This window comes from Panthera pardus, unplaced genomic scaffold (genome assembly GCF_024362965.1).
Source record: "Panthera pardus isolate Hobbes unplaced genomic scaffold, ASM2436296v1 HiC_scaffold_13, whole genome shotgun sequence".
In the NCBI taxonomy this organism is placed as follows: Eukaryota; Metazoa; Chordata; class Mammalia; order Carnivora; family Felidae; genus Panthera; species Panthera pardus.
The window spans coordinates 143,289,020-143,314,380 of NW_026526688.1; the positions used below are offsets into that span (position 1 = coordinate 143,289,020).

Consider the following 25,361-nt stretch of genomic DNA (forward strand, 5'->3'; position numbering starts at 1 on the left):
AAGCAAGATTTTTTTCAAATGGTGACAAAATGTGAATTTTAGGATTTTCCCTCCCACAGTTTCTTGCTGTGTCTTGGGGATCAGCTCTTGTTCAAATAAACATGTCTCTAGGATTTGGGGGGCGGGGAGGGAAGGGAGTGGATAGCCAATAATTTTTTAAAGATTTATTTGCCCCTTGTTTTGGCTCAGAAAATCCAGCAACAGAATTTGCATACACTTCTTAGTTTAGATTTCCATCTTTGATTTTTAAATTCTCAAAATATATACTGATATCCCCCCACCCTTCCCAAATAGCAGAGACTGGGCTGCTCACAGCCTAGCGGGATTCCACTGTCTGTGTTATGATAATCCTATCCAAGAAAGACACATGAGACCCTGGAAACTCTCCTCTTCACCCACAGCAACCCCTCTGAGGCTCCCACTCTAACTACAGGGTGACAACAACATTTGCAGCTGGACAGTCATGGTGGACTCAGGATGGAGAAAAAAGTATTAGATCCTATGTTTGGCCCTGCCCTGCTGCCTACTTGCGGGGGAGGGGGGAGGGTAATCTCTGGCTCCCATCAGAGGGGAAGTGGCGCCCCCTTGTGGCCAAAGATGCCAGTGTATTCACAAGCATTTTTCTCGTTGCATCTGCAGTGCAGGGAGAATTGGAGAGCTTGCAAGTGGGAACGCTACACTCACAGTTACAAAATATAATACTGAGAAAGGAACAATAACTGCAGAGTCTCATTTGTGCACGTGTAGCCAAGGAGGAGCTCTCTGGCTGACTTTGCAGCTCTTCAGTCTTAACATTTACTTTTAAGTTTCCAGCCCTTTTTGCTGAAGGGGCCATAGGAGAGTGGGGTGGGAGCTCTGCCATCTGAACTTGCCTGTGTTTCTCAGACTGCCATGGAATGGGCCCAGCTCCGCTTCCTCCGGGAGCTCATCGAGGCCCTGCTGAAGGCCTATCAGCAGACGCTCTTTGTGACACACACCGTGGACGAACTGCTCTGGGGCTACAAAGATGAGATCCTGTCCCTCATCAGTGTTTTCAAACCGGAGATCTCACCCTATTTTGGCCTGTACTATGGGGTAAGTTGATCTTTCTTTTTAGATCCTTTTTTTTTTTTTTTTTTTTTTGAAGGAGCATGGATGCACAAGCGGGGAAGGAGCAGAGGGGGAGAAAAACAATCTTAATTAGGTTCCATGCTCATCACAGAGTCCCACATGGGGCTCAAGCCTACGACCTTCGGATTATAACCTGAGCTAAAATCAAGAGTCTGATGCTGAACCAACTAAGCCACCCAGGCACTCATAGAGTCTCTTTATTCAGGTGATGAAGGGGCGCTGCTAGCCAGATTTCATCTTCATTTTGAGTGTCTTCCAGAAAAAAAGACCAAAATTGCTTGGAATTCTAGATGTCTTGTAGAGTATGTGAAAAACAAGGAAGTGTTCTAGTTTTTAGGTGGGGGGAAGAAAACCCTTCTCCCACAATTTCGGCATGCCACCAGCAGTGACTTTGAATGAGGGCAGCTATGAAAAATACAGAGTATGACTGTGCCATTAATCAGGTGCAGTCTTTCAAACTATCATAAATTTCAGTGATAGGTGCCAAGTCTTCATTGATGACCTAGGGGCTAAACCCATGCATCAGCCTGACAGAGACAAGAAACTAAGTAGGAACATGATAGTCCATTAGAGGTGGGAGCTACGTGTTAGATTTTCAGACATGTCATTCGTGAAAGAGGATGGATAATTTGAAACTCTGTGTCCCTCATCTATGATTTCTTATGCTTATAAGTGGAATTTTGTGTGGTTCCTTGCAGATTTTATTCACTTTGGCTTGAAATAAAAAATATATCAGCATTCAAGTATTTATTATTCAAAGCATATGTTATTGCTGTATGAGTTTCAAATGAACTAAAATTAAAAGCAATTTTAAAAATCCACATTCCCCTCTATCCGTCCCCCCTACCAAGAAACAAAAAACAGAAAGCACTTGAGTAAAATGGATAGTGGGAGGTTGCTAATGACAAACTTAAACTCAAGTAGAAAGTGTCAGGTTAAGGGTGGGGTCTGAGATTGTGATGAATTTCCTCACCTTTAAATCTGTTGTTATTCTCTGGTTCTCACTACTCAAGAATCTTACTCTTATCCTGTTATATCCTAGAGTGTTCCTCTAGAGCAGATGGTGATAATGCTGCCCTGTGCATTCAAGGGTATACAAAACTTAGAAGCCATTCAAACAAAATAGTAAAAAAAGTTCTTAACATTATGCAAGAGGCAGGGGTCCTAGAAATAGGGTTCAACTCACCTTGAATCCTTCTCTCTAGGGGAGCAGAATTAATAGATGCTGTCTAGCAGATCCCATCTTGGGGTGCCTGCGTGGCTCAGTCGGTTAAGTGCCAACTTCAGCTCAGGTCATGATCTCTCAGTTCGTGAGTTTGAGCCCTACATCAGGCTCTGCCAACAGCTCAGAGCCTGAAGCCTGATTCGGATCCTGTCTCCCTCCCTCTCTCTCTGCCCCTTCTACTGCCCCAGTCTCAAAAATAAATAAACATTTAAAAAAATTTTAGAAGATCCCATCTAAAAGGAGCCCAGCTTCCATAAAACCAGAGGAAGCACTGATTTCTTAAGCTGTGACTAGACATCCCTTCTAGAAAAAAATATCTGGTGAATTTCCAACAGAGATACAACAAAGGTTACTTTAAGGCCCTTCGGGTCCAAGTGGTTTCTGTCTACCTGCAAGGTAGGTCCTGTTCCTAAAACCTCAGTATTTTTCAGGTAATTTTTTATTGTATAGCTTGCTTTTTGTTGTTGTTGTTTTTACATTACTGACTTCATCTGACTTCTAACTAAGATCCTTTTGTATCTTTTTAAAATGTAACCCACATTTATGGACTGGTTAACAAATTGGCATTTTTATTTTCCCAAAGCAAGGTTGTATTCTTTTATGCGTTTATTTATTTATTAATTTATTCATCTCGCTGCCTTGCCCTTTGTCGCTCCTTGTAGACACCGTATCTCCACAAAGCTCTGTACCATCGCTCAGTTAGATTCGTACCTTGAGTGCATTTCCCACATCCAGGAATAGAGCATAAGACTTGGAATCAGAGTGCCTCGATTTATGTTCTGACTTTTTTCACTTAATAACTATGGGGCTATTTCTAAACCTCAGTTTCATCATGTGTAACTTGAGGCTAAAAGTATCCACACTTCAAAAATTGTTTTGAAAGGCTAAGTGAGAAGTCCATAAAAATGCTTCATAAACTTTAAATCACAGTACACATGTCAGGAACTGTTACTCCTTTTTCCCTTCATGACTGGCTCCCAAGATGACCCTGAATTAACATGACTGCTGTATCTTTTCCCTTTGGGAGCCAAACAGACTGTCTGCATGTGGTTGGTAAAAAGGCAGTGTTTCTGTTCAGTTTGTCCCATCTGCTCTGGTCAAATACTGATTCTTTAGCCAACGGCACAAAAGTTCACACTTGAGCTGTCATTCATTCAAAGACCAGGATAGGCTGAGGAAGTACCCTCCTTCCGAAAACCTTTCCTTAGTTCTGCTTGTGTCGTGCCAGCATCCCCCTCGGATGCCCCAGGCTTGCGTGCCTGCACCATCTGCTCCGCTACATGCAATGAAGAGAGAAACCTTGGTTAACGCGTTGAACGCTCTTCCTTCTAGTAGGAAACAGCCAAACAATTAATGGGGAGGGACAGCGTGTGAGAATGAACAGGATGAGTGGATGTAGAACATTGGCGCAGAGCTTTTGAGAAAAAGGGATCTGGTTAAATATCACATGCTCTTACTTCATATTGCGGGGCCAATCAGCATATTTTTACCTACTGATATTAGGGCACTTCTGTTCTCCTCCACGTAAGAGAGTTCAAGCACCTCCCACTAAGTGTGGGTCTTGCGTGTATAAAATATATAGCTGTTAGAAAGTGTCTTTGAGAGGTCAGCCAGTTCCGCTGGTCCTTCGGTGGAGGGGGCGTGGGGTTTTGCTGACATCACACTAGTGGTGTGACTGTGGTAGTCTGTCTCAGAGCACCTCTCCATCTCCTGCCATAATATGTTCCTTGTATCCAGCCCACATCCCTACCCTGATAACACTAAACCTATTTATTCCCGACTGTCCTCCAATAACAAAGGTTCCAGCAAGAGACAGGGAAGCATTCACATGCAGTGTCTGACTCTTGGGCAGAAAACAATTGGAGAGAACCCTTTCTGAATTACTGTGAAACATTTAAATGCTTAACTGCTTTGCTTAGGCTAGATCTGAGTTAAGGGGAGGAGTTCAGGAGATAACATCCCTTCATTTTTTAAATTGGTGGTTTGGCTTTTTTTTAAGTTTATTTATTTATTTTGAGAGAGAGAGAGAAAGAGAAAGCAGGAGAGGGGCAGAGAGAGAGGGAGAGAGAGAATCCCAAGCAGGCTCTGCACTCTCAGTGCACTATCAGTGACATGGGGTTGGAACTCACGAACCGTGAGATCATGACCTGAGCAGAAATCAAGAGTTGGTTGCTTAACCAACTGAGCTACCGAAGGGCCTTGGTGGTTCAGCATTTTTTTATGTGGAGTATTTGAATTTTTCTCTAAGTTGTTGTAATGTTCACATTGCTGCTCCTAAAGAGAAGTTCTTTCTCATATCTTTTTTAAAATTTTTCTTTTAATGTTTATTTATTTTTGAGACAGAGGGAGAGACAGAGTGCGAGTGGGGGAGAGGCAGAAAGAGAGGGAGACACAGAATCTGAAGCAGGCTCCAGGCTCTGAACTGTCAGCACAGAGCCCGATGCAGGGTGTGAACTCACAAATTGTGAGATAATGACCTGAGCCGAGGTCGGACGCTTAACCGACTGAGCCACCCAGGCAGCCCTTTGTCGTATCTTAAAGTCATGTAAAACTTCATGTGGGGAGCACCACATGACCATTATGGATGTGGTCCATATTGATATATTGATATAGTTGGCAAAATAATGTTAAGTGACAGAAAGAAGAACCAAAGAAGGCAAAAAACATGAGAAGAGAATTCACAAAGGGTATGAATGTTTTTTAAGGCAGAGAGCTGAATTATTTGAAAAAAAGCGTTCAAACTCAGTGCAAAAAAAGACAAGTCTTATACTTTTTTTGGGGGGGGGGGTCATTCATCTAATTAACAAAGCTTAGCAAAAGTAACTTGGGGAATGTAAACTGATTTACCACACTATTTCCACCACTCTCCAGCTGGATGACCTTGAGCAACTTGATAATATGTATCAAAAGGCTTAAACATGTTCATGTTCTTTTCTCTAGTAATTTTACTTTTATGAGTCAGTGTAGAAAACAAAAATATTGACAAGGTTTTTAGGCATAAAGATACATAAACATTCACACAACATTATTTGCAGTAGCAAAAAATCAAAATTAAATATCCAACAATAAGAGAATAGTTAATTATTTCTACATAATGTTGAGGAGTCATTAAAGTATACCTATGAAGAACTTTTGGTAACATATAAAATATGCTAAGGAAAATGCACAATTTGTGTGTGTGTGTGTGTGTACATACACATACACATATATATGTATACAGGATATATATATATACACACATATATGTACACATATATGTGTCCATGTATATATATATGTAAACATATATACATACATAATTGTGTTTATGTATAAAAATTGTGTGTATGTATATTACACATATATATCTTAGTTCTATAAACAAATCTTGTGTGGAAAAGATACTGAAAAGAAACATACCAAAATACAAATAGTATTTTCCATTGGTTAGGAAAATGATGAATTGACACCTTTTTATACATCTTTCTGTATTTTCTAATGAGAATTTATTACTTTTATACTCAGAAGAATGTATTACTTCTGTAATCAGAAGAGAAATCTATTTTATTATTTTTTTTAATGTTTATTATTTTGAGAGATAGACGGAGCACAAGTGGAGGAGGGGCAGAGAGGGAGACACAGAACCTGAAGCAGGCTCCAGGCTCTGAGCTGTTAGCACAGAGCCTGACGTGGGGCTCAAACTCACGGACCACAGGATCGTGACCTGAGCTGAAGTCAGATGCTTAACCGACTGAGCTACCCTGGCACCCTGAAAAACCTATTTTAAAAAGAAAATAGAACACAAGTACATTGCATCAACTTGTTATCCCAAAATGCATCTGTGTTAATACCCAAAAATATATCTGTGAAAAACCTCCAAAGATAGCCTAGAGCAATGAAAGTAAAACAGTCTTTGGTTATTTTATTATTCTTAGTTTGTCTACAAAGTGCCTGTCACATTATATGCATTTAATAATAAACATTAAAAAATGAAAACAATTATAATAATGGTATTAGAGTGGATGCACCACAAAGGCAGCAATTTGTGTCCATTTTGTTCACTGATATACAGTGCTAGATACATGGTAGGCATTCACTAAGTGGTTGCTAATAAATGAATGAGGCCCACAGCCTGGTAAGCAGATCGGCCCGTGGAGTGTAGGGTTACATAGCTGGGCTTCAGTCCTACCTAGCTCCACCATTTGCTGGCTGAGTGATCCGGACAAGTTATTTAACTTCTCCTTGCTTCAGATTTCTCATCTATAGAATGAGGGTAAAATGGTGCATGTCTGTATTAGTTTCCCGTTGCTGCTTTTACCCATGGCCATAAATGTAGGGGCTTAAAACAGCACAAATATAATTATCATCTTCCAGTTCTAGATCTCAATAGCCATAAAATCAGGGTGTTGTCGGGGCTGTGTTCCTTCTGGAGGCTCTAAGGGAAAATCCACTTCCTTGAATTTCACAGCTTCTAGAGGCAGCCTGCCTTTTTTTGGCGGGCACCCCTTTCACCATTGCCAAACCAAAAGGGAAACATCTTCACAGTCTCTTTGTCTGACCTCTGCTTGTCATCACACCTACTGCTCTGACCTGGCCCCTTGCCTCTTTGAAAGAAAACTTGGAGTACCTGGGTCCACCCAGGTAATCCAGGACACTCTTGCCATCTCAAGATCCTTAACTTAATCACATCTGTGAAGTCTTTTTGCCATGTTAGGCAATGTATTCACAGGTTCTGGGGATTAGAATGTGGACGTATTTCTGTCTACCACACTGCTTTATGTGGTGGTTCTGAGGATTTCATGAGATAATTCATACTATAATTTTAGACCAGTGCCAGGAATATTATAAATATTCGATAATTGTTAGCTCTTATTACTTTATTATTATAGAGGAACTAGCACCCATGCTATTTCCCAGATATCAAAGCTCCAACCTCACATAAAGAATTTGTAAAGTTGTATAGATTATCTGTATGTGCCCTTAAGAAGTATAACTTGGAGAGAATATATAAGTGAAGAAAGCTTTCTTGAAAGCCCCAAGTATATATTGGGGCGCCTGGGTGGCTCAGTTGGTTCATCTTCTGACTCTTGGCTTCGGCTCAGGTCACAATCTCATGGTTCGTAGGATTAAGCCATGCTATGAGTGCAGAGCCTGCTTGGGATCCTCTCTCTCCCTCTCGCTGCCCCTCCCCTGCTCATGCGTGCACATGTGCACACTCTCTCTCTCTTTCTCTCTCAAAATAAATGAACAAACTTAAAAAAAGAAAGAGACAGGGGCGCCTGGGTGGCTCGGTTGGTTGAGCATCCGACTTCGGCTCAGGTCACGATCTCGCGGTTTGTGAGTTCGAGCCCCGCGTCGGGCTCTGTGCTGACAGCTCAGAGCCTGGAGCCTGCTTTGCATTCTGTGTCTCCTCCTCTCTCTGCCCCTCCCATTCTCATGCTCTGTCTCTCAATAATAAATCAACGTTAAAAAAACTTTTTTTTTTTTAAAGAAAGAAATAATGGGACTATATTAATACAACTTTCTTTTGTTGCAGCTAACCTACAGTAGGGTCCTGGCCCTGGACTTATGCTTTCTTATTTTTCATTATTGACATATAATTCACTTACATATAATTCACCAGTTTCAAGTGTACAATTTTGTGGTTTTTAGTGTATTCACAAGGTTGTACAACCACCACCACCACTGTCAAATTTGAGAACATTTTCATCATCCTCCCCAAAAAACCACACATTTGTTAGCAGTCACTTCCATTTCTCCCCTTCCACCAGCCTTTGGCAACCACTAATCTATACTTTCTGTCTCTATGGATTTGCCTATGAATCTATAGAATTTTTTTTTAATAGTTAAAAGGTTTGTGTCTTTTTTGTTTTTGCTTTTGTAGAGAAAAGTAAGATTATTGTTTTGTTTGAAACAAAACATAAGTAACCCCCCACACCTGCCCAACCTCTCACCTGCCCCGTGGGGTGCTGAGACTGCTGGTGCTGAGCAGGAGGCCAGGCTGGCCCAGGCTGAAGGAGAAGAGCCAGAACTCTCTGTGTGAGAGCTTCCTCAGAGCCCGAGAGGAAGGGCATTTGGGAATGGAGTTTGGCTTGGTTAGGCAAAAAATAAAATTAAAAAACTGAACACACATGCCTACTATTATACAAATGGTGGCCAAGAGGTTGGAACCATTTCTGGCAATTGAACATTTCTGTAAATGGAATCATACCATATGTGACCTTTGTATCTGACTTCTTCTATTTAGCATTATGTTTACAAGATTCATCTATGTTGTAGCATGTATCAGCACTTTATTCCTTTTTATGGCTGAGTAATATTCTATTGTATGGATATACCACACTTTATTCATCAGTTGATGGATATTTGGGTTGTTTCTACCGTGGGCTCTTATGAATAATGCTGCTCTGAACCTATGTGTACAAGTTTTTGTATGGACATTGAGATGTATATTTGGAATGGAATTCTCTTGAATATATAGGGAGGAGTGGAATTTGGGGTCATAGAATTTTGGGTTTGTGTTTAACTTTTTGAAGAACCACCAAACTACTGTCCACAGCAGCTGCATCATTTTCCATTCCCACCACCAGTGCCCAAGGGCCTCGATTTCTCCACATCCTCACCAACGCTTGTCCTTTTCCTTTATTTGTTTATGTTTTAAAAAAATTTTAGCATCATCCTGGTGGGTGTGAAATAGTACTATGGCTTTGCATTTCTCTAGTGGCGGATGATGTTGAGCATCCTTTCGTGTACTTGCTGGCCATTTGAATATTTTCTTCGAAGAAATGTCTCTTCAAATCCTTTGTTCATTATTTAATCGGGCTCAAACTTTTTGAAACCATAAAGTAGTAGCATGGTTAATATGGCATTTAGTCGAACAGTCACTCTATATCTTAGTTCTGCTTCAGTGTTATGTAGCGGTTAGCCTCAACTAGGTTAGTTTTGTGAAGATTAAGTTTCTCAGTTACTGTATCACTTAGGGTTCTCCAGAAAAACAGAATCAATGGGAGAGCTCTAGCTACATCTGTAGTATCTATCTATCCAAGAGATTTATATGTATTAAGGAATTGGTTTGTGCAGTTGTGGGGCAGCAGGTGGCCAGTCTGAAACCCCTAGGACAGGCTGGCAGGCTAGAAACTCAGGCAGGAATTCTACATTGCAGAACTGAGAATTCCTTTCTGTCCAGCAAACCTCAGATTTTGTTTTTAAAACCTTCAACAGATTGCATGAGTCCACCCACATTATCGTTGGTAATCTTTTACTTAGCCAATTGATTGTAAATCTTCATCATGTACAAAATATAGCACCATCTAAATTAGCGTTTGACCAAACAACTGGGTACCGTAGCCTAGACAAGTTGACACGTAAAATTAACCACCACAATTTCTTAAAATGATCGTGTTCACTTATTTTCAGAAAAATGGGACTAATGATGGAGACTATGTTTTTCTAACGGGAGAAGATAATTACCTTGACTTTACAAAGATTGTGGAATGGAATGGAAAAACGTAAGTGTAATGATTTTTACTTTTAATTATTTTTAAAATTTGAATATACTTTTTGAATATATTTAAAGTTTGAAAATTTTAAATTTAAAAAATTTTTGCTTAAATTGCACGTCTCCTTACGCGTTATTTCAAAAGAATTTTAACACTGTCATTTTTTGGGTGTCACGCTCTATAAATATGTAAAATATCTTTATAATTAGTATTTTAGAAATCAGGATTGGGGCAACACACTTTACAGATGAAATATTAGTGCTCTGTAGATTGATCTCAGCCAGGCATGAATTACAAGGGGCAACAAGTTTCACTTTCCTCGTGGTCATTGAATTGATGTGTAGCTGCAACACAGATACTTTAAAACCACTTTGGGGGCACAGGGAAGAGTTTCTCTTTTTAATTTAATTTATGATTGTGTACTGTTTATGTGTTTTTCTTTAAAGATAAAATACATTCGAGTTCACCATTATGGTATTTCAGAAATGTTTTTTTTTTAACATTACTAAGAAACAAGCTATTTCTAAAAAGGAGCCGAGGCAGTTTGTAGTAAAGCCACGTATAAGACAAGATGATTTCTATAAGAGGAATTAGAAACCTCAGAAAGAAGAAGAGGGTAATTCTTTAGGGACTTAGGCAAGAGGAATTCTGTTGTTGAACATTAAATTTATATCCAAGCTTCCCAGAAAAAAATGGTGTGGAATATAGGGAAACCCTCTGTACTACCTTCACAATTTTTCTGTAAATCTCAAACTATTTTTATTTTTATATATTTTTAATGTTTATTTATTTTTGAGAGAGAGAGGGAGAGAGAGCGAGCATGAGCAGGGTGGGGGTGGAGGCAGAGAGAGAGGGAGACAAAGAATCTGAACCAGGCTCCAGACTCCGAGCTGTCATCACAGAGCCTGACCTGGGGCTCAAACTCGTGAACGTTGAGCCAAAGTCGGATGCTCAACGGACTGAGATATCCAGGCACCTCTCAAACTGTTTTTAAATAAAAAGCTTGTTTAAATTTTAAAAAGTCCACATATCCATGTACATAAATGTATATTTGTGCATGTGTACACACACAGACAAACACATACACCAAAATAGATAAGATCCCTGAAAGAATATTTGAGAAACTGGGAACAGTGTTGCCCCTGGATGATCAGGCTTCTGGCCACAGGGAAATTTAGGTGTAAACAGGATATAGCTGGATTTTGTTTTAAACTCAATCTGTTGTTTTCTTCCCAATCTTTCAGTAGCAGAGTGTAATCCTTTTAAATACTTAATATAATTATTGATACAATTATAATATAATGATATGTTAATTAATATATTGGACTTTTTTTCTGGTTTATGCCTATTCTACCCTCAGATTTTATGGTTCATACTTTACAGTTTTTGCTGACAAAATTGAAAGTTGTCTATTGTCTCTTCTCCTCCCAAATAGGACGGTAATGTTACCCATTTTGTAATACATTATACCCATCTTCCATGCTGTTCTTGCCTTCAACTTGTTTCACGTTCTCTGGAAGCCAAATATAAGCAGAATGTTTATCACTTTATAGTAATTAATTAAATGTACCAATGTATTTTATTAATTTTTTTCTTTTTTCTTTCTTGTGCATTTTTATTGAAATTCTACTTAGTTGACACACAGCGGGAGATTAGTTTCAGGTGTAAAATGTAGAGATTCATCACTTCCCTATAACAACCTATATTGTGCACTCCTTAATCCCCATCATCTATTTTTTATTATTTTAAGTTTTTATTTGAATTCTAGTTAGTTAACATATAATATTGGTTCCAGGAGTGGAGTTTAGTGATTCATCACTTCCATATAATGCCCAGTGCTTGTCATGACAAGTGCCCTCTTTAATATCCATCGCCCGTCTAGCCCATCCCCCCCCACCTCCCTCCATCAACCGTCTGTTTGTTCTCTATAGTTTTTTCTTAAACATTTATTTATTATTTTTGTGAGAGAGAGAGAGAGAGAGAGAGAGCAAGCAGGGGAGGGACAGAGAGAGAGGGAGACACAGAATCTGAAGCAGGCTCCAGGCTCTGAGCTGTCAGCACAGAGCCCAACACGGGGCTCGAACTCACAATCTGTGAGATCATGACCTGAGCCAAAGTCAGATGCTTAACCAACTGAGCCACCAATGCGCCCCATGTTCTCTGTAGTTAAGAGTCTCCTATGGGTTGCCTCCCTCTCTCTTATTTTTTTCCCTTCTCTTATGTTCATCTGTTTTGTTCTCTTAAATTCCACATATGAGTGAAATCATGATATTTGTCTTTCTGGGACTGACTTATTTGCTTAGCATAATACACTCTACCTCCATCCATGTTGTTGCACATGGCAAGATTTCATTCTTTCTGATGGCTGAGTAATATGCCATTATATATATGTGTATACACACACACACATACACACACACACACATCACATCACATCTTTATCCATTCATCAGTCAATGGACATTGGAGCTCTTTCCATTACTTGGCCATTGTTGGTAATGCTGTTATAAACATTGGGATGTATGTCTCCTTTCAAATTAGTATTTTTGTATCCTTTAGGTAAATATATAGTAGTGCAATTGCTGGGTCATAGGGTAGTTCTATTTTTAACTTTTTGAGGAACTTCCATATTGTTTTCCAGAGTGGCTGCACCAGTTTGCATTCCCACAAACAGTGTAAGGCGGTTCCCCTTTCCCCACATTGTCACCAACATGTGTTGTTTCCTGTGTTGTCCATTTTAGTCATTCTGACAGATGTGAGGTGGTATCTCATCATGGTTTTGATTTATATTTCCCTGATGATGAGTGATGGTGAGCATCTTTTCATGTGTCTGTTAGCTGTCTGGATCTCTTCTTTGGAGAAATGTCTGTTCATATCTTCTGCCCATTTCTTAACTGGATTATTTGCTTTATGGATGTTGAGCTTGATAAGTTCTTTATAGATTTTGGATACTAACCCTTTATCAGATAGGTCATTTGCAAAGATCTTCTCCCATTCAATGGACTGCCTTTTAGTTTTGTTGACTGTTTCCTTCACTGGGCAGAAGCTTTTTGGCATAATGAAGTCCCAATAGTTCATTTTTGCTTTTGTTTCCCTTGCCTCCAGAGACATGGCTAGCAAGAAGTTGCTGTGGCCAGTTTCAGATAGGTTGCTACCCATGTTCTTCCCCAGTATTTTGATTGTTTCCTGTCTCACACTTAGGTCTTTCATCCGTTTTGAATTTATTTTTGTGTATGATGTAGAAAGTTGTCCAGGTTCATTCTTCTGCATGTTGCTAACCAGTTTTCCCAACACCATTTGTTGAAGAGAATGTCTTTTTTCCATTGAATATTCTTTTCTGCTTTGTCAAAGATTAGTTGATCATATAGTTGTGCGTCTATTTCTGGGTTTTTCTGTTCTGTTCCACTTATCTATGTGTCTGTTTTTGTGCCAGTACCATACTCTCTTGATGATTATAGCTTTGTAATAAAGCTCGAAGTCAGAATTGTGATGTCTCCAGCTTTGCTTTTCTTTTTCAAGATTGCTTTGGCTATTTGGGGTCTTTTATGGTTCCATACAAATTTTAGAATTGTTTGATCTAGTTCTGTGGAAAATGCTGCTGGTATTTTCATAGGGATTGCATTAAATGTGTAGATTGCTTTGGGTAGTATAGACATTTTAACGACATTTATTCTTCCAACCCATGAGCATGGAATGTTTTTCCATTTCTTTGTGTCATTTTCAATTTCTTTAATAAGCTTTCTATAGTTTTCCATGCACAGATCTTTTACCTCTTTGGTTAGGTTTATTCCTAGGTATCTTATGGTTTTTAGTATAATTGTAAATGGGATCAACTTCTTGATTTCTCTTTTTGTGCTGCTTCATTATTGGTGTATAGAAATGCAACAGATTTCTGTACATTGATTTTGTGTCATGTGACTGCTGAATTTCTGTATCAGTTCTAGCAGTTTTTTGGTGGAGTCTTTCAGGTTTTCTACATAGGGTATCATGTCATCTGCAAATAGTGAGAGTTTGACTTTTTCTTGCCAATTTGGATGCCTTTTGTTTCTTTTTGCTCTCTGATTTCTGAGGCTAGCACTTCCAGTACTATGTTAAATAACACTGCTGAGAGTGGACATCCCTGTCTTGTTCCTGACCTTAGAGGAAAAGCTTTCAGTTTTTCTTCATTGAGGATGGTATTAGCTATGAGTCTTTCCTACATGGCCTTTATGATGTTGAGGTATTGTTCCCTCTATCACTACTTTGCCAAAGGCTTTTTATCAAGAATAGATACTATATTTTGTCAAATGCTTTTGCTGCATCTTTTGAGAGGATCATATAGTTCTTGTCTTCTTTTATTAATGTGGTATATCATGTTGATTGATTTTTGAATATTGAATCTACCCTGCAGCCCAGGAATGAATCTCACTTGATCATGATGAATAGTTCTTTTAATGTTCAGTTGGATTCAGTTTACTAGTATCTTACTGAGAATTTTTACATCTGTGCTCATCAGGGATATTGGCCTGTAATTCTCCCTTTTAGTGGAGAATTCTCCCTTCGTCCTGGTTTTGGAATCAAGGTAATGCTGGCCTCATAGAATGAGTTTGGAAATTTTCCTTCCATTTATATTTTTTGAAACAGTTTGATTTCACTCTTTTTTAAATGTTTGGTAGAATTCCCCTGGAAAGCCATATGGCCCTGGACTTTTGTTTGTTGGGAGATTTTTTTATTTGATTCAGTTTCTTTGCTGGTGATCAATTTGTTCAGATTTTCTATTTCTTCTTGTTGTATCTTTGGTCATTTATGTGTTTATTGGAGTTTCTCCATTTTTTTCCATATTGCCCAGTTTGTTGGCATATCGTTTTTCATAATATTCTCTTATAATTGTGTTTCTATGGTGTTGGTTGTGAGGTCTCCTCCTTCATTCATGATTTTATTTATTTAGGTCCTTTCTGTTCTCTTTTTGATAAGTATGGCTAGGGGTTTATTGATTTTATTAATTCTTTGCAAGAGCCAGCTCTTAGTTTTGTTGATCTGTTCTAATGTGTTTTTTGTTTGTTTGTTTGTTTCTCTATCATTTATTTCTGCTCAAATCTTTATTATTTCCCTTCTTCTGCTGCCTTTAGGCTTTATTTGCTGTTTCTTTTCTGGCTCCTTTAAGTGTAAAGTTAGGTTGTATATTTGAGACTTTTCTTGTTTCTTGATAGGCCTGTATTGCTATATACTTCCCTCCTATGACAGCTTTTACTACATCCCAGAGATTTTGGACTGTCATGTTTTCATTTTCATTTGCTTCCATGTATTTTAAAGTTTATTCTTTAATTTCCTGGTTAACCCATTCATTCTTTTTTTGTTTTAATGTTTATTTATTCATTTTAGAAAGAAATAGAGGGAGATGCAGAGAGAAAGGGAAACAGAATCCCAAGCAGGCTCCACATTGTCAGTGCAGAGCCCAATGAGGGGCTTGAAGCCACAGACTGCAAGATCATGATCCAAGCCGAAATCAAGCACTGGACACTCAACTGACTGAGCCACCCAGTCATTCTTTAGTAGAATGTTCTTTAACCTCCATGTATTATGGTCTCTCCAAATTTTTTCTTGTGGTTGACTTCAAGTTTCATAGCCTTGTGGTCTGAAAATATGCATGGTATGATCTCAGTCTTTTTGTACTAGTTGAGGCCTGATTTGTGACCCAGTATGCAATCTATTCTGGAGAATGTTGCATGTGCACTCGAAAATAATGTGTATTCTGCTGCTTTAGGATGAAATGTTCCAAATATATCTGTTAAGTCCATCTGTTGTGTCACTCAAAGCCATTGTTTCCTTGTTGATTTTCTGCTTAGATGATCTGTCCCTGCTGTAAGTGGGGTATTAAAAATTCCCTACCATTATTGTACTGTTATCAATGAGTTTCTTTGTGGTTTTTTTTGATTGATGTATATATTTGCATATTTCCAAGTTGGGGCATAAATATTTATGATTGTTAGATCTTCTTGTTGGGTAGGCCCCTTTATTATGATATAGTGTCCTTCATTTCTTGTTACACTCTTTGGTTTAAAATCTAGTTGGTCTGATACAGGTATGGCTACTCTGGCTTTCTTTGGACATCCATTAGCATGATAACTGGTTTTTTATTCCCTCACTTTCAATCTGGAGGTGTCTTTATGTCTAAACTTGGTCTCTCGTAGGAAGCATTTAGATGGGTCTTGGTTTTTGTTTTTTGTTTTTTGTTTCTGTTTTTTTAATCCATCTGATGCCCATGTCGTTTGATTGGAGCATTTAGTCCATTTACATTCAGAGTAATTATTGATAAATAAGAATTTAGTACCATTGTGTTACCTCTAAAGTCACTGTTGCTAGAGATTTTCTCTGTTCCTTTCTAGTCTTTGTTGCTTTTGGCCTTTCTTTCCTACTCAATGAGTCTCCTTTACTATTTATTGCAGGGCTGGTTTAGTGGTCATGAACTTCTTTAGTTTTTGTTTGTCTGAGAAACTCTTTATCTGTCCTTCTATTCTGAATGACAGCCTTGCTGGATAAAGGATTCTTGGCTGCATATTTTTCCCAGTCAGCACATTGAATATATCATGCCACTCCCTTCTGGCTTGTCAAGTTTCTGTGGAGAGATCTGTTGCTAACCTTATTTGTCTTCCCTTATAGGTTAGGGATTTATTTTCCCTTACTGCTTTCAGGATTTTTTGCTCATCTCCGTATTTTGCAAATTTTACTGTGATGTGTCCTGGTGTTGGCCTGCTTTTGTTGATTTTGATGGGAGTTCTCTGTACCTTTTGGATTTGGATGTCTGTTTCCTTCCCCAAATGAGGGAACTTTTTGGCTATAATTCACTCGAATAAACCTTCTGCCCTCTTTCCCTTCTCTTCTTCTGAGACTAATATGATACAAATGTTATTATGCTTTATGGAGTCACTGAATTCCCTAAGTCTACATTTGTGATCCAATATTTTTCTTCCCCTCTATTTTTCAGCTTCATTATTTTCTATAACTTTATCCTCTATATCACTTAATCTGCTTCTTCCATCTTTGTGGTCATTACATCCAGTTGGTTTTGCATCTCAGTTATAGCATTTTTTATTTCAGCCTGACTAGTTTTTAGGTCTTATATCTCTGTGGTAAGGAACTCTCCCTGGTATCTTCTGTACTTTTCTCATACTTTTCTATACTTCTTGTTCTTTCTTTTGGGATGAATTCCTCCATCTTGGCATTTTGTCTAGGTGTCTGTCTTCTGTGTATTAGGAAAACCTGTTATGTTTCCCACTCCTGACAGTAATGTCTGTATTATTTTTTTTAATGAATTTTAAGGTCAGATTGGCTTCCATACAACACCCGGTGCTCATCCCAATAGGTGCCCTCCTCGATGCCCATCACCCACTTTCCCCTCTCTCCCACCCCCATCAATCCTCAGTTTATTCTCAGTTTTTAAGAGTCTCTTATGATTTGGCTCAAGTAATGTCTATATTAAAAAGACATTCTATTCTGCCTAGTGCCTGATGCTTCAGAAAATGTTTCTGGTGTATGTTGTGTGTGATCTGCTGTTGTGTTTTGGCAGCTCTTTCCCTCAGATCAGTCTTCTGCAGAATTTCTCCTTGCAGAATGGGGATTGTTTGGATCTTGTCCACTGTGTGGCAAGTTTTAATTAGTGTATTTTGGTCTGCTTGTCAAGAGGCTAGATCCTATATCCCCTAGACTGAAACTCTGCAGCACTCTGTGGTCAGTAGACCTGGTGGGTGCAAGGGGTTTGTGCTAGTCTCCTGGGGGAGGAGCCTACTGCTGCTCTGGCTCTCAGTGACACTTGTCCTAGTAAAACACAAAACAAAGCAAAACAAACCAAAAACATCTGCAGAGTGCAGTGGAGCAGGGCTTAGTATATGAGGCTCAAGCCTCTACTGTGGGCATTGTGCCTCTGTCTGAAGTCTGTCTGTGCTGATGGGTGCAGTGAAAAATGGCGTCAGCCAGCTCTCATCCCTGGAGAGGGGAGTTCATGCCTGCTGCTCTTCAGGAAGCCCTCACAGAAGAGCAAACAATCTCTCCCTCATTTGTCCCAGGCTTCCCTCAAATCCCTGCTTCACCCTGTCTGTGTCCCAGCCATCTGCCCACATGGCAGCACAGTGCTCCGGTGTGCCTGCTGGGTTTCAAAACTCCCAAGTTTTAGGGACCCAGAGTGGCATGGACCCACACTAATCCTCTGGGAGAGGGTCTCACTGTACTGTGGCTAGTGCCGGTTTGTCCCAGAAGGGCAGTCACTTGAAGGCATGGGGGTTGTAGTTTATGGTAAAGCGCAGCAAAAAGTCAGTGTCTCAGTTATCTGCCCTCAGCAGGCATCTCTGCTCCTCTGCTAATGAATGGGGCAGCTCAGTGGAGCCCACCGGCTCTTTTGTCCAGGAAGGGGAACTGTCTCTCCCAGTGTGACCCAGGGGGTCCTCAGAGCACACTGTCTGTTCCCGGGCCTCTGCCTTCCTTCCCCACAGGAGCACCTCTACATCCACCAGTCTCCGTCCCCGGGGTGACACAGACCTCTGAAACTTCAGACTTTGGGCTCCACTGCTTATAAAATCTTGCAGTTATCAGCGCCTCTCATTTTCCCTATCAATGGTCTTGGGGAAGTGTTTTTCTTGTGCAATGCCCTGCATGCTGTGTTGTCTCTCTCTCTCTCTCTCTCTCTCTCTGTCTCTGATCAGGGCTCCCTCCCCTCCACAGCACCAGTGATTCTTTTCTCCCCCAGATCACATCTCCACACCTCCTACCTTCCACAATGTGGCCTCTTTTCTCCCTATAGTTGTGCACTTTGTTCTCTCAGTCTCAGATGGATTTCCTGGGTGTTCACAATGATTTGGTATTTATCTAGCTGTGTTTGAGGGAGGCGACAACTATAAGGTGCTCCTACTACTCTGCCATCTTAATGCCTTCCTTAAGAGCTGAACATACCTGTCCTGAGGTCACCTGTCAGTGAGCTAGCTCTGAACAAGGCTATTGTTCATGCTAAATTGAATCAATGTTTTAAGAAAAAGGGTATTTTAAGCCTCTGCATCAGATACTCTTTCTTGAAGAAAGGGAAGAGGATGTTTCTGGATGTTGCCTCTATCAGAACTGATTTGGGGATCAGGTGCCTACTATTCCCCCTCTTGATCCAGTCCCTAACCAGCACCCCCCTTGTTTCTGTGTATGAATAAGATACTGTGGGTAGCTGGCTCCCAATTAAGGCTTAAAAAGTCCTGACCATCTGAAAAAAACTCTCAAGTGAAATTTGATCATCTTGGGGCACCTGGGTGGCTCAGTTAGTTAAGTGCTGGACTTTGGCTCAGGTCATGATCTCACAGTTCATGGGGTCAAGCCCCGCATCGAACTCTATGCTGACAGCTCTGAACCTGGAGCCTACTTCAGATTCTGTGTCTCCCTCTCTCTCTGCCCCTTCTCAGCTCATATTCTCTCTCTCTCTCTCTCTCTCTCTCTCTCTCTCTCTCTCCCTCTCAAAAATAAATAAACATTAAAAAAATGTAAAAATTTGATCATCTTGACCCTTTCTTGTGCGTATCAATTCCAGGTCACTTGACTGGTGGACAACTGACAAGTGCAATATGATTAATGGAACAGACGGAGATTCTTTTCACCCGTTAATAAACAAAGATGAAATTCTTTATGTCTTCCCATCTGAGTTTTGCAGGTAAGGACTTTATAAATAGGTTATTTGACTACAAAACCCCTCAAAATGTGAGGAATATATGCAGCTACCCTTAACAGGCATGGCCATTTGTGCTTAATCAGTGATAAATGCTGATGGCATATTGAGAGACAGTGTGGTATAGTGGTTCACAGGCTCCAGAGCCTGACTGCATTGGCTCGTTTGAATACCAGCTCCAACACTTACAGCTCAGTGACCTTGGGAAAGTTATTCAACCACTCTGTGCCTCACTTTCCTCATTGGTAAAATAAGGATAGCTGTCTACCTTAGGAGTTGTTATATGAGGACAAATGAGTTACAGTTAGTAGAGCACTTAGCCCAGGGCATGTCAGAGAGTAAACAATGTTAAGTGATGGCTCTGAGTTATTATGATATGCTCTGTCAAGCACGAAACTTGACCTGGTCTTCTTCCAGTCAACAGATAACCTCTGTATAGAAGATAAATAAATCAAACTGCTGTCCCTATTTCAGAGTTTATAGGTATTAGCTATCACCTTCCCTTAGATCATTCCTGCTCTCACTTGCCCCGTAAGCTCTCTCTCTCTCTCTCTCCACCTGGTCCTTCATGATTATGGCTCCTATTTGGGAAGAAGGCATCCTGCTCTCCACCCTGATTCCCATTCCCCCCATCACCATTGCCCTTTCTCCGCCCTTCACCCTCAAACTACCCAAATGAATGTCTGACTCATATAGTCTCCATATCCTCCCCACTCACCCAAGCCAGGCTTTTTATGAAACTTCTCAAATTCCCAAGTGACCTAGCTGCATTTGATGCTGTTGATTCAATATTATCAAGAATTGCTGTTCTGGTGGTGTTTCATAGCTTACATAATTGCACCACCTACCCAGCCAGACCTGCCAGAAATATTGTCGATACTATAAATCTCCTTCCTCTCCTGCATAGAATCTGCTACCAGGTGCTGGGATGCCTTCTCAGAAATAGCTCTTGTATTGGCCCCCACCTGTCCGTCCCTGCTGCCTGTGCCATGGTTCACACCCTTCCAGCTCTCCCACAGAAATACCACATCCCCCCTCTAGCTGGCTGCCCTTGTCCATACATATTTGTGGGAGGACTGAAGGAACAGAAAATGCATTTGAATGCAGTGAGTGAAATAAGACAAACTGGAAAGGTAGTAGGAGGCTCATTAAAAGATTTGGCACAGAGGAAACACATTCTTATCTGGCATAACCACTTTTGAAGGGCCATTTGGTAATTATTAGTAAAGCCAAAGACATGCAAACTCCATGGTGCTTCACTGTTCTCCTACATAAGCTCGCTGGCCTGAAGAACCCTTGTATAGACGTGTAAGGAGGCATACACAGAAAAGTCCATTGCATCACACTCTTAGTAGTGAAAAATTGGAAGCAATCTAAGTCTCTATAAAAAGAATATAAACAAATTGTGTATTCATATGATGTAATATCATGTAAGATTTAAAATGTAAGAATCAGACTATAATATTATAAATCTCAATAATGAGATATTATATCAATATTATAAATCTCAATGGTGTTGAATGAAAAAGCAAATTACAGGAAAAGAACACGGTGTACTGTGTATAGAACACATAAAAGTAGCAGACGATGCCACATGTTGTTTATGAATGTGCACGTTTGTGAAAGGATGAACACCGGCAAGGGAGGGATGAACCCCAAGTTCAGGACAGTGGCTACCTCTGGGGATGCAGAGGACTGGAATCAGGAGGACTGGAATCAGGAGTGTTATACAGATAGCTGCAGTTATAGCCATAATATATTTTTTATTTACCTGGCTAGTATTTGTTGTAAAAGGTATTTATTATAATACTTTCTCTATTTTTCCGTTTGCCTAAAATATTTTATTTAGGAAATGCTATAGGGGTGGGATGTGACTGGGAGGCAGCTCCGATGTTGTCCCAAACCCTGCGAGACATGCCCCACCTCTGATTCAAAGATGAAAAAGCCAGACCCAGAAAGCAATTCCTTTGGGCTTCAGATGAAGGACCACTTGAGACAGTGTCTGTCAGAGTGCTCTGTCACTCAGGCGCTATGCAAATACAAGGGTGGTTAGTATTATGTGCGATCACTGATGCTCAGTAAGGACTCAAGACAAAATTAAGTTGAACTCCGTTGAAATAAATGGCTGAAATAATAAACATTGAAATGAATTCCAGAATATGGACACTATTTTTATTTGAGGTAAATGGGTATCAGTATACATTCAAATCAAAGATCTGTCTAATGGGGCACTTTTCAAGTGCTTACAAAATCTACCCAGCCGAGCCCTTTGTGACCTTTTCTGCTTTTGCTTTGCCTCTGCCCTTGCTTCTGCTTCATCCACGCTGGCACGTGTCCATGCTGGTCTAGACGACTCTTTTATTTCTTTCGATGTGAGGCTCCATCCTAAATGTCATCTTAATATTCTACCACACATTTTTTTTTTCTTGGCCTTGTTTAGCTATTACTACAGTTGCTACCTCTTAAACAAATTTTGTTATGATTCACCGTCTGCACTGAGTGGGTTGAGTTCCTTTCAAACTTTCTTTTGTAGCTTCGTTCACCGCTTTACCCTGTAAGCTTTAACCATGTTGTACCTGAGAACGGTTGTTAACTTACTGGTTCGGGGCCAGTTACACTGACCAGAGCCCACACTGACTTTTCATTCTTCCTTCCTAACAGATCAGTGTATATAACCTTCAGTGACTTTGAGAGTGTGCAGGGACTGCCTGCTTTTCGGTATAAGGTGCCTAGAGAAGTACTAGCCAATACCTCGGACAATGCCGGCTTCTGTATACCTAAAGGAAACTGCCTGGGCTCAGGAGTTTTGAATATCAGCATCTGCAAGAATGGTAAGAGCTCAGAGAAGGGACATACTTATGAGTGTCTAGAATGAAGGGTTAGTGTTCTTCAATAAAAGAATGTTGTCAGCCCAAACGAAAGAGTGATTCTGGCTTTTCAAGAATAATATTTCACAATATGGCTATAGAATGGTAAAAAAAAAAATTACTGGCTTTTCTGTAATGCTTGTTTTTTTTTTTTTCAATTAAGGTTTAATTGACATATAACATTTTATTAGTTTCAGTATACAATGCAACAATTCAATATTTGTACGTATTATAAAATGATCACTGCAGGGATGCCTGGGTGGCTCAGTCAGTTAAGTGTCGACTCTTGATTTCGGCTCAGGTCATGATCTCACGGTTTGTGAGTTTGAGCCCCACGTTGGTCTCTGTACTGACAGCTCAGAGCCTGGAGCCTTCTTCGGATTCTGTATCTCCCTCTCTCTCTCTGCCCCTCCCCCACTTATGCTCTGTATCTATCTCTCTCAAAAATCAATAAACATTAAAAAAAAAATTTTAAGTCTATTTTGTCTGATGTAATTATAGCTACCCCAGCTTTCTTTTGATTTCCAGTTGCTTGGAACATCTTTTTTCTTCCCTTTACTTTCAGTCTGTGTGTGTCCTTGCATCTGAAGTGAGTCTCTTTAAGCAGCATATGGATGGGTCTTACATTTTTAGCCATTCAGCCACTCTGTCTTTTAATTGAAGAGTTTAGTCCATTTACATTTAAAGTAATTATTGCTAAGTATAGACTTATTGGCATTTTGTTCATTATTTTCTGGCAGTTTTGTAGTTCCTCTGTTCCTTTCTTCTTTCTCTTGTGAAATGCTTCATATTTCTAGAATGCCCTGTTGTGTTCTTTCTGCGCAGTAGTTTAGAAGTCTTTTTTTTTTTTTTTAATGTTTATTTTTAAGAGAGAGAGAAAGAGGGAGCATGAGCAGGGGAGGGTCAGAGAGAAAGACACAGAATCCGAAGCAGGCTCCAGGCTCCAAACTGTCAGCACAGAGCCTAACACAGAACTCAAACTCATGAACCTCGAGATCATGACCTGAGCTGAAGTCAGATGCTTAACCGACTGAGCCAGCCGGTCACCCCTAGAAGTCTTAATAGTGATAATGGCTCATGTTCACTGAACACTTACACAAATCACTGTTCACTAGTCATTGTTCTAAGTGGTTTACATATTTACATTTAGTTAATACATGTAAAGCACGAACTGATTATCATTAACAAAAGCCTTTTCTTCATCTTAAGAACTAACTTTAACAATCATATGTTGCAAAATTATTCACAATATTCTTACTAGATTGGCATCCAGAGGCCTCTTTTTATAATTGTGGAAACCAGAGCTCAGACAGGGAAGATGATTTTTATAAAATTCTTATTTCTGAGAAAATCCCTACTAGAACTTAGGGACTTCTTCTGTTGCTACTGTGATACTTCTTAGGCTACAATTCCTCTTTAAAGTTTCTTTGGAGAAATTTTGTAACCCCTCTCTCCTGAATAAAGTTGTCTTTATCTCCTAAATAAAGTAATGTGCTAATTTTTTCCCCTCTTACCTAATTTTCTTGAAAAATCTCCTTTTGGGGTAAGTCTTCAGTCAGCAGTATACCTCACTGTCTTTGTCTGATAGAGCAGTGGCTTCAAAACCTGGCCTTGCATGAGGATTATCTGGAGGGTTCTTAAAAATATATGTCCCAGGGCCCCATACTAGGCCCCAGAACCTGTATTTTTAACATGAGCTCCAGGTGATTCTCATAAAGATGGTGCCTAGGCAGTTGGGAACCACTGTGCGGGGACAGTGGAGATAAGACCAAAGGCAAATGGGAACAAGTGCCTGCTTCTGCCCTCTCCTGCTTTCTTACTGGGGGAATGGCCCTGAAATAGCGCCCTGCCCACTTAGTCCATGTGCCTCTGGCTCAAGGCGCAAATGCAGATGTATTTTTTCTCATTGTTTCGTTAACATTCTGCTTCCTCAAGAAGTTGATGTTAGAGTCAACAAAGATTCTACTTGGCAACACTCAACAACTACAGTCCATTTCTCTTGCGTCTTATGTATTCCCAGATGTGGACGGAAAAGTTAAACTCTCTAGAATTATCCTCAAGGGTTTTGAATCCCCCTGGACAACATTTTGGATTGTGGGATGAGGGAGTGTTCTGGAGTCAGTAGATCTGGGTTTGATTCAGATTCTGTTTGTTAGCATGTTAGCCAAGGTGATTAAGGAGGATTCTAGACTTCAGTCTTCTAATCTGTAATATGGGGGTGATGATAACTTCCTTGGAAAGCTGAGGGAAGGTTAGACATAATGTATACAAAACACCCAAGACGGTGTCTGGCCCTTACTGAATTCTTAATAAATCTTTGAAAATACATTTTAAAGATCATTGTAGGTCACAAAGAAGGAAACTATGGCTTTGTGAAACTGTTTAGTGAACAGTTTCTTCCTAAACAAAACACATGGATGTGACAGATGATATGTATCTTGAGCCATGGCTAGTAGATATGTAAGCAAATCTAAATTATTTGGCAATAAGTTAACTTCTCCAAATATATGTTTCCATGGCAGCAATTATTGGATCCCTCTCTCTTCTTCAATAGCGTAATCTACAGTAGGTTTCCTTTAATAACTTGTTTTCCTATTTGTGCCTTTTTTTAAAAAAATCTTATTGAAATATATATGACATACTGCATTACATTAGTTTCAGGTGCACAACATAGTCATTTGACAATTCTGTACATTAATGTCCCCCACAACAAGTATAGTCACCGTCTGTCACTATACAAGGTTATTACAATATTATTGACTATAATCCCTATGCTGTACTATTGATCTCTGTGACTTATTTATTTTATAACTGGAAGTTTGTACTTCTTAATCCCCTTCACCTATTTCACCCAACTCTCCCAGCCACCTACCCTCTGGCAACCACCAAATTGTTCTCTATTTATGAGTCTGTTTGTGGTTTTTTTTGTTTGTTCATTTGTTTTGACTTTTAGATACTGCAAATCAGTGGAAGTATATGGTATTTGTCTTTCTCTGTCTGACTTATTT

At 39.8% G+C, this 25,361-nt stretch overlaps 1 protein-coding gene across 1 annotated transcript in view; it reads left to right on the plus strand.

Moving 5' to 3' along the window:
• Window positions 1-25,361, plus strand: part of SCARB2 (scavenger receptor class B member 2) — a 76,196-nt gene that overhangs the window by 37,211 nt on the left and 13,624 nt on the right. The window contains exons 4-7 of the mRNA XM_019467083.2: window positions 886-1,074; window positions 9,731-9,822; window positions 19,352-19,471; window positions 22,148-22,317. Coding sequence (XP_019322628.2) covers window positions 886-1,074; window positions 9,731-9,822; window positions 19,352-19,471; window positions 22,148-22,317 — 571 coding nt within the window. The remainder of the gene's footprint in view (window positions 1-885; window positions 1,075-9,730; window positions 9,823-19,351; window positions 19,472-22,147; window positions 22,318-25,361) is intronic.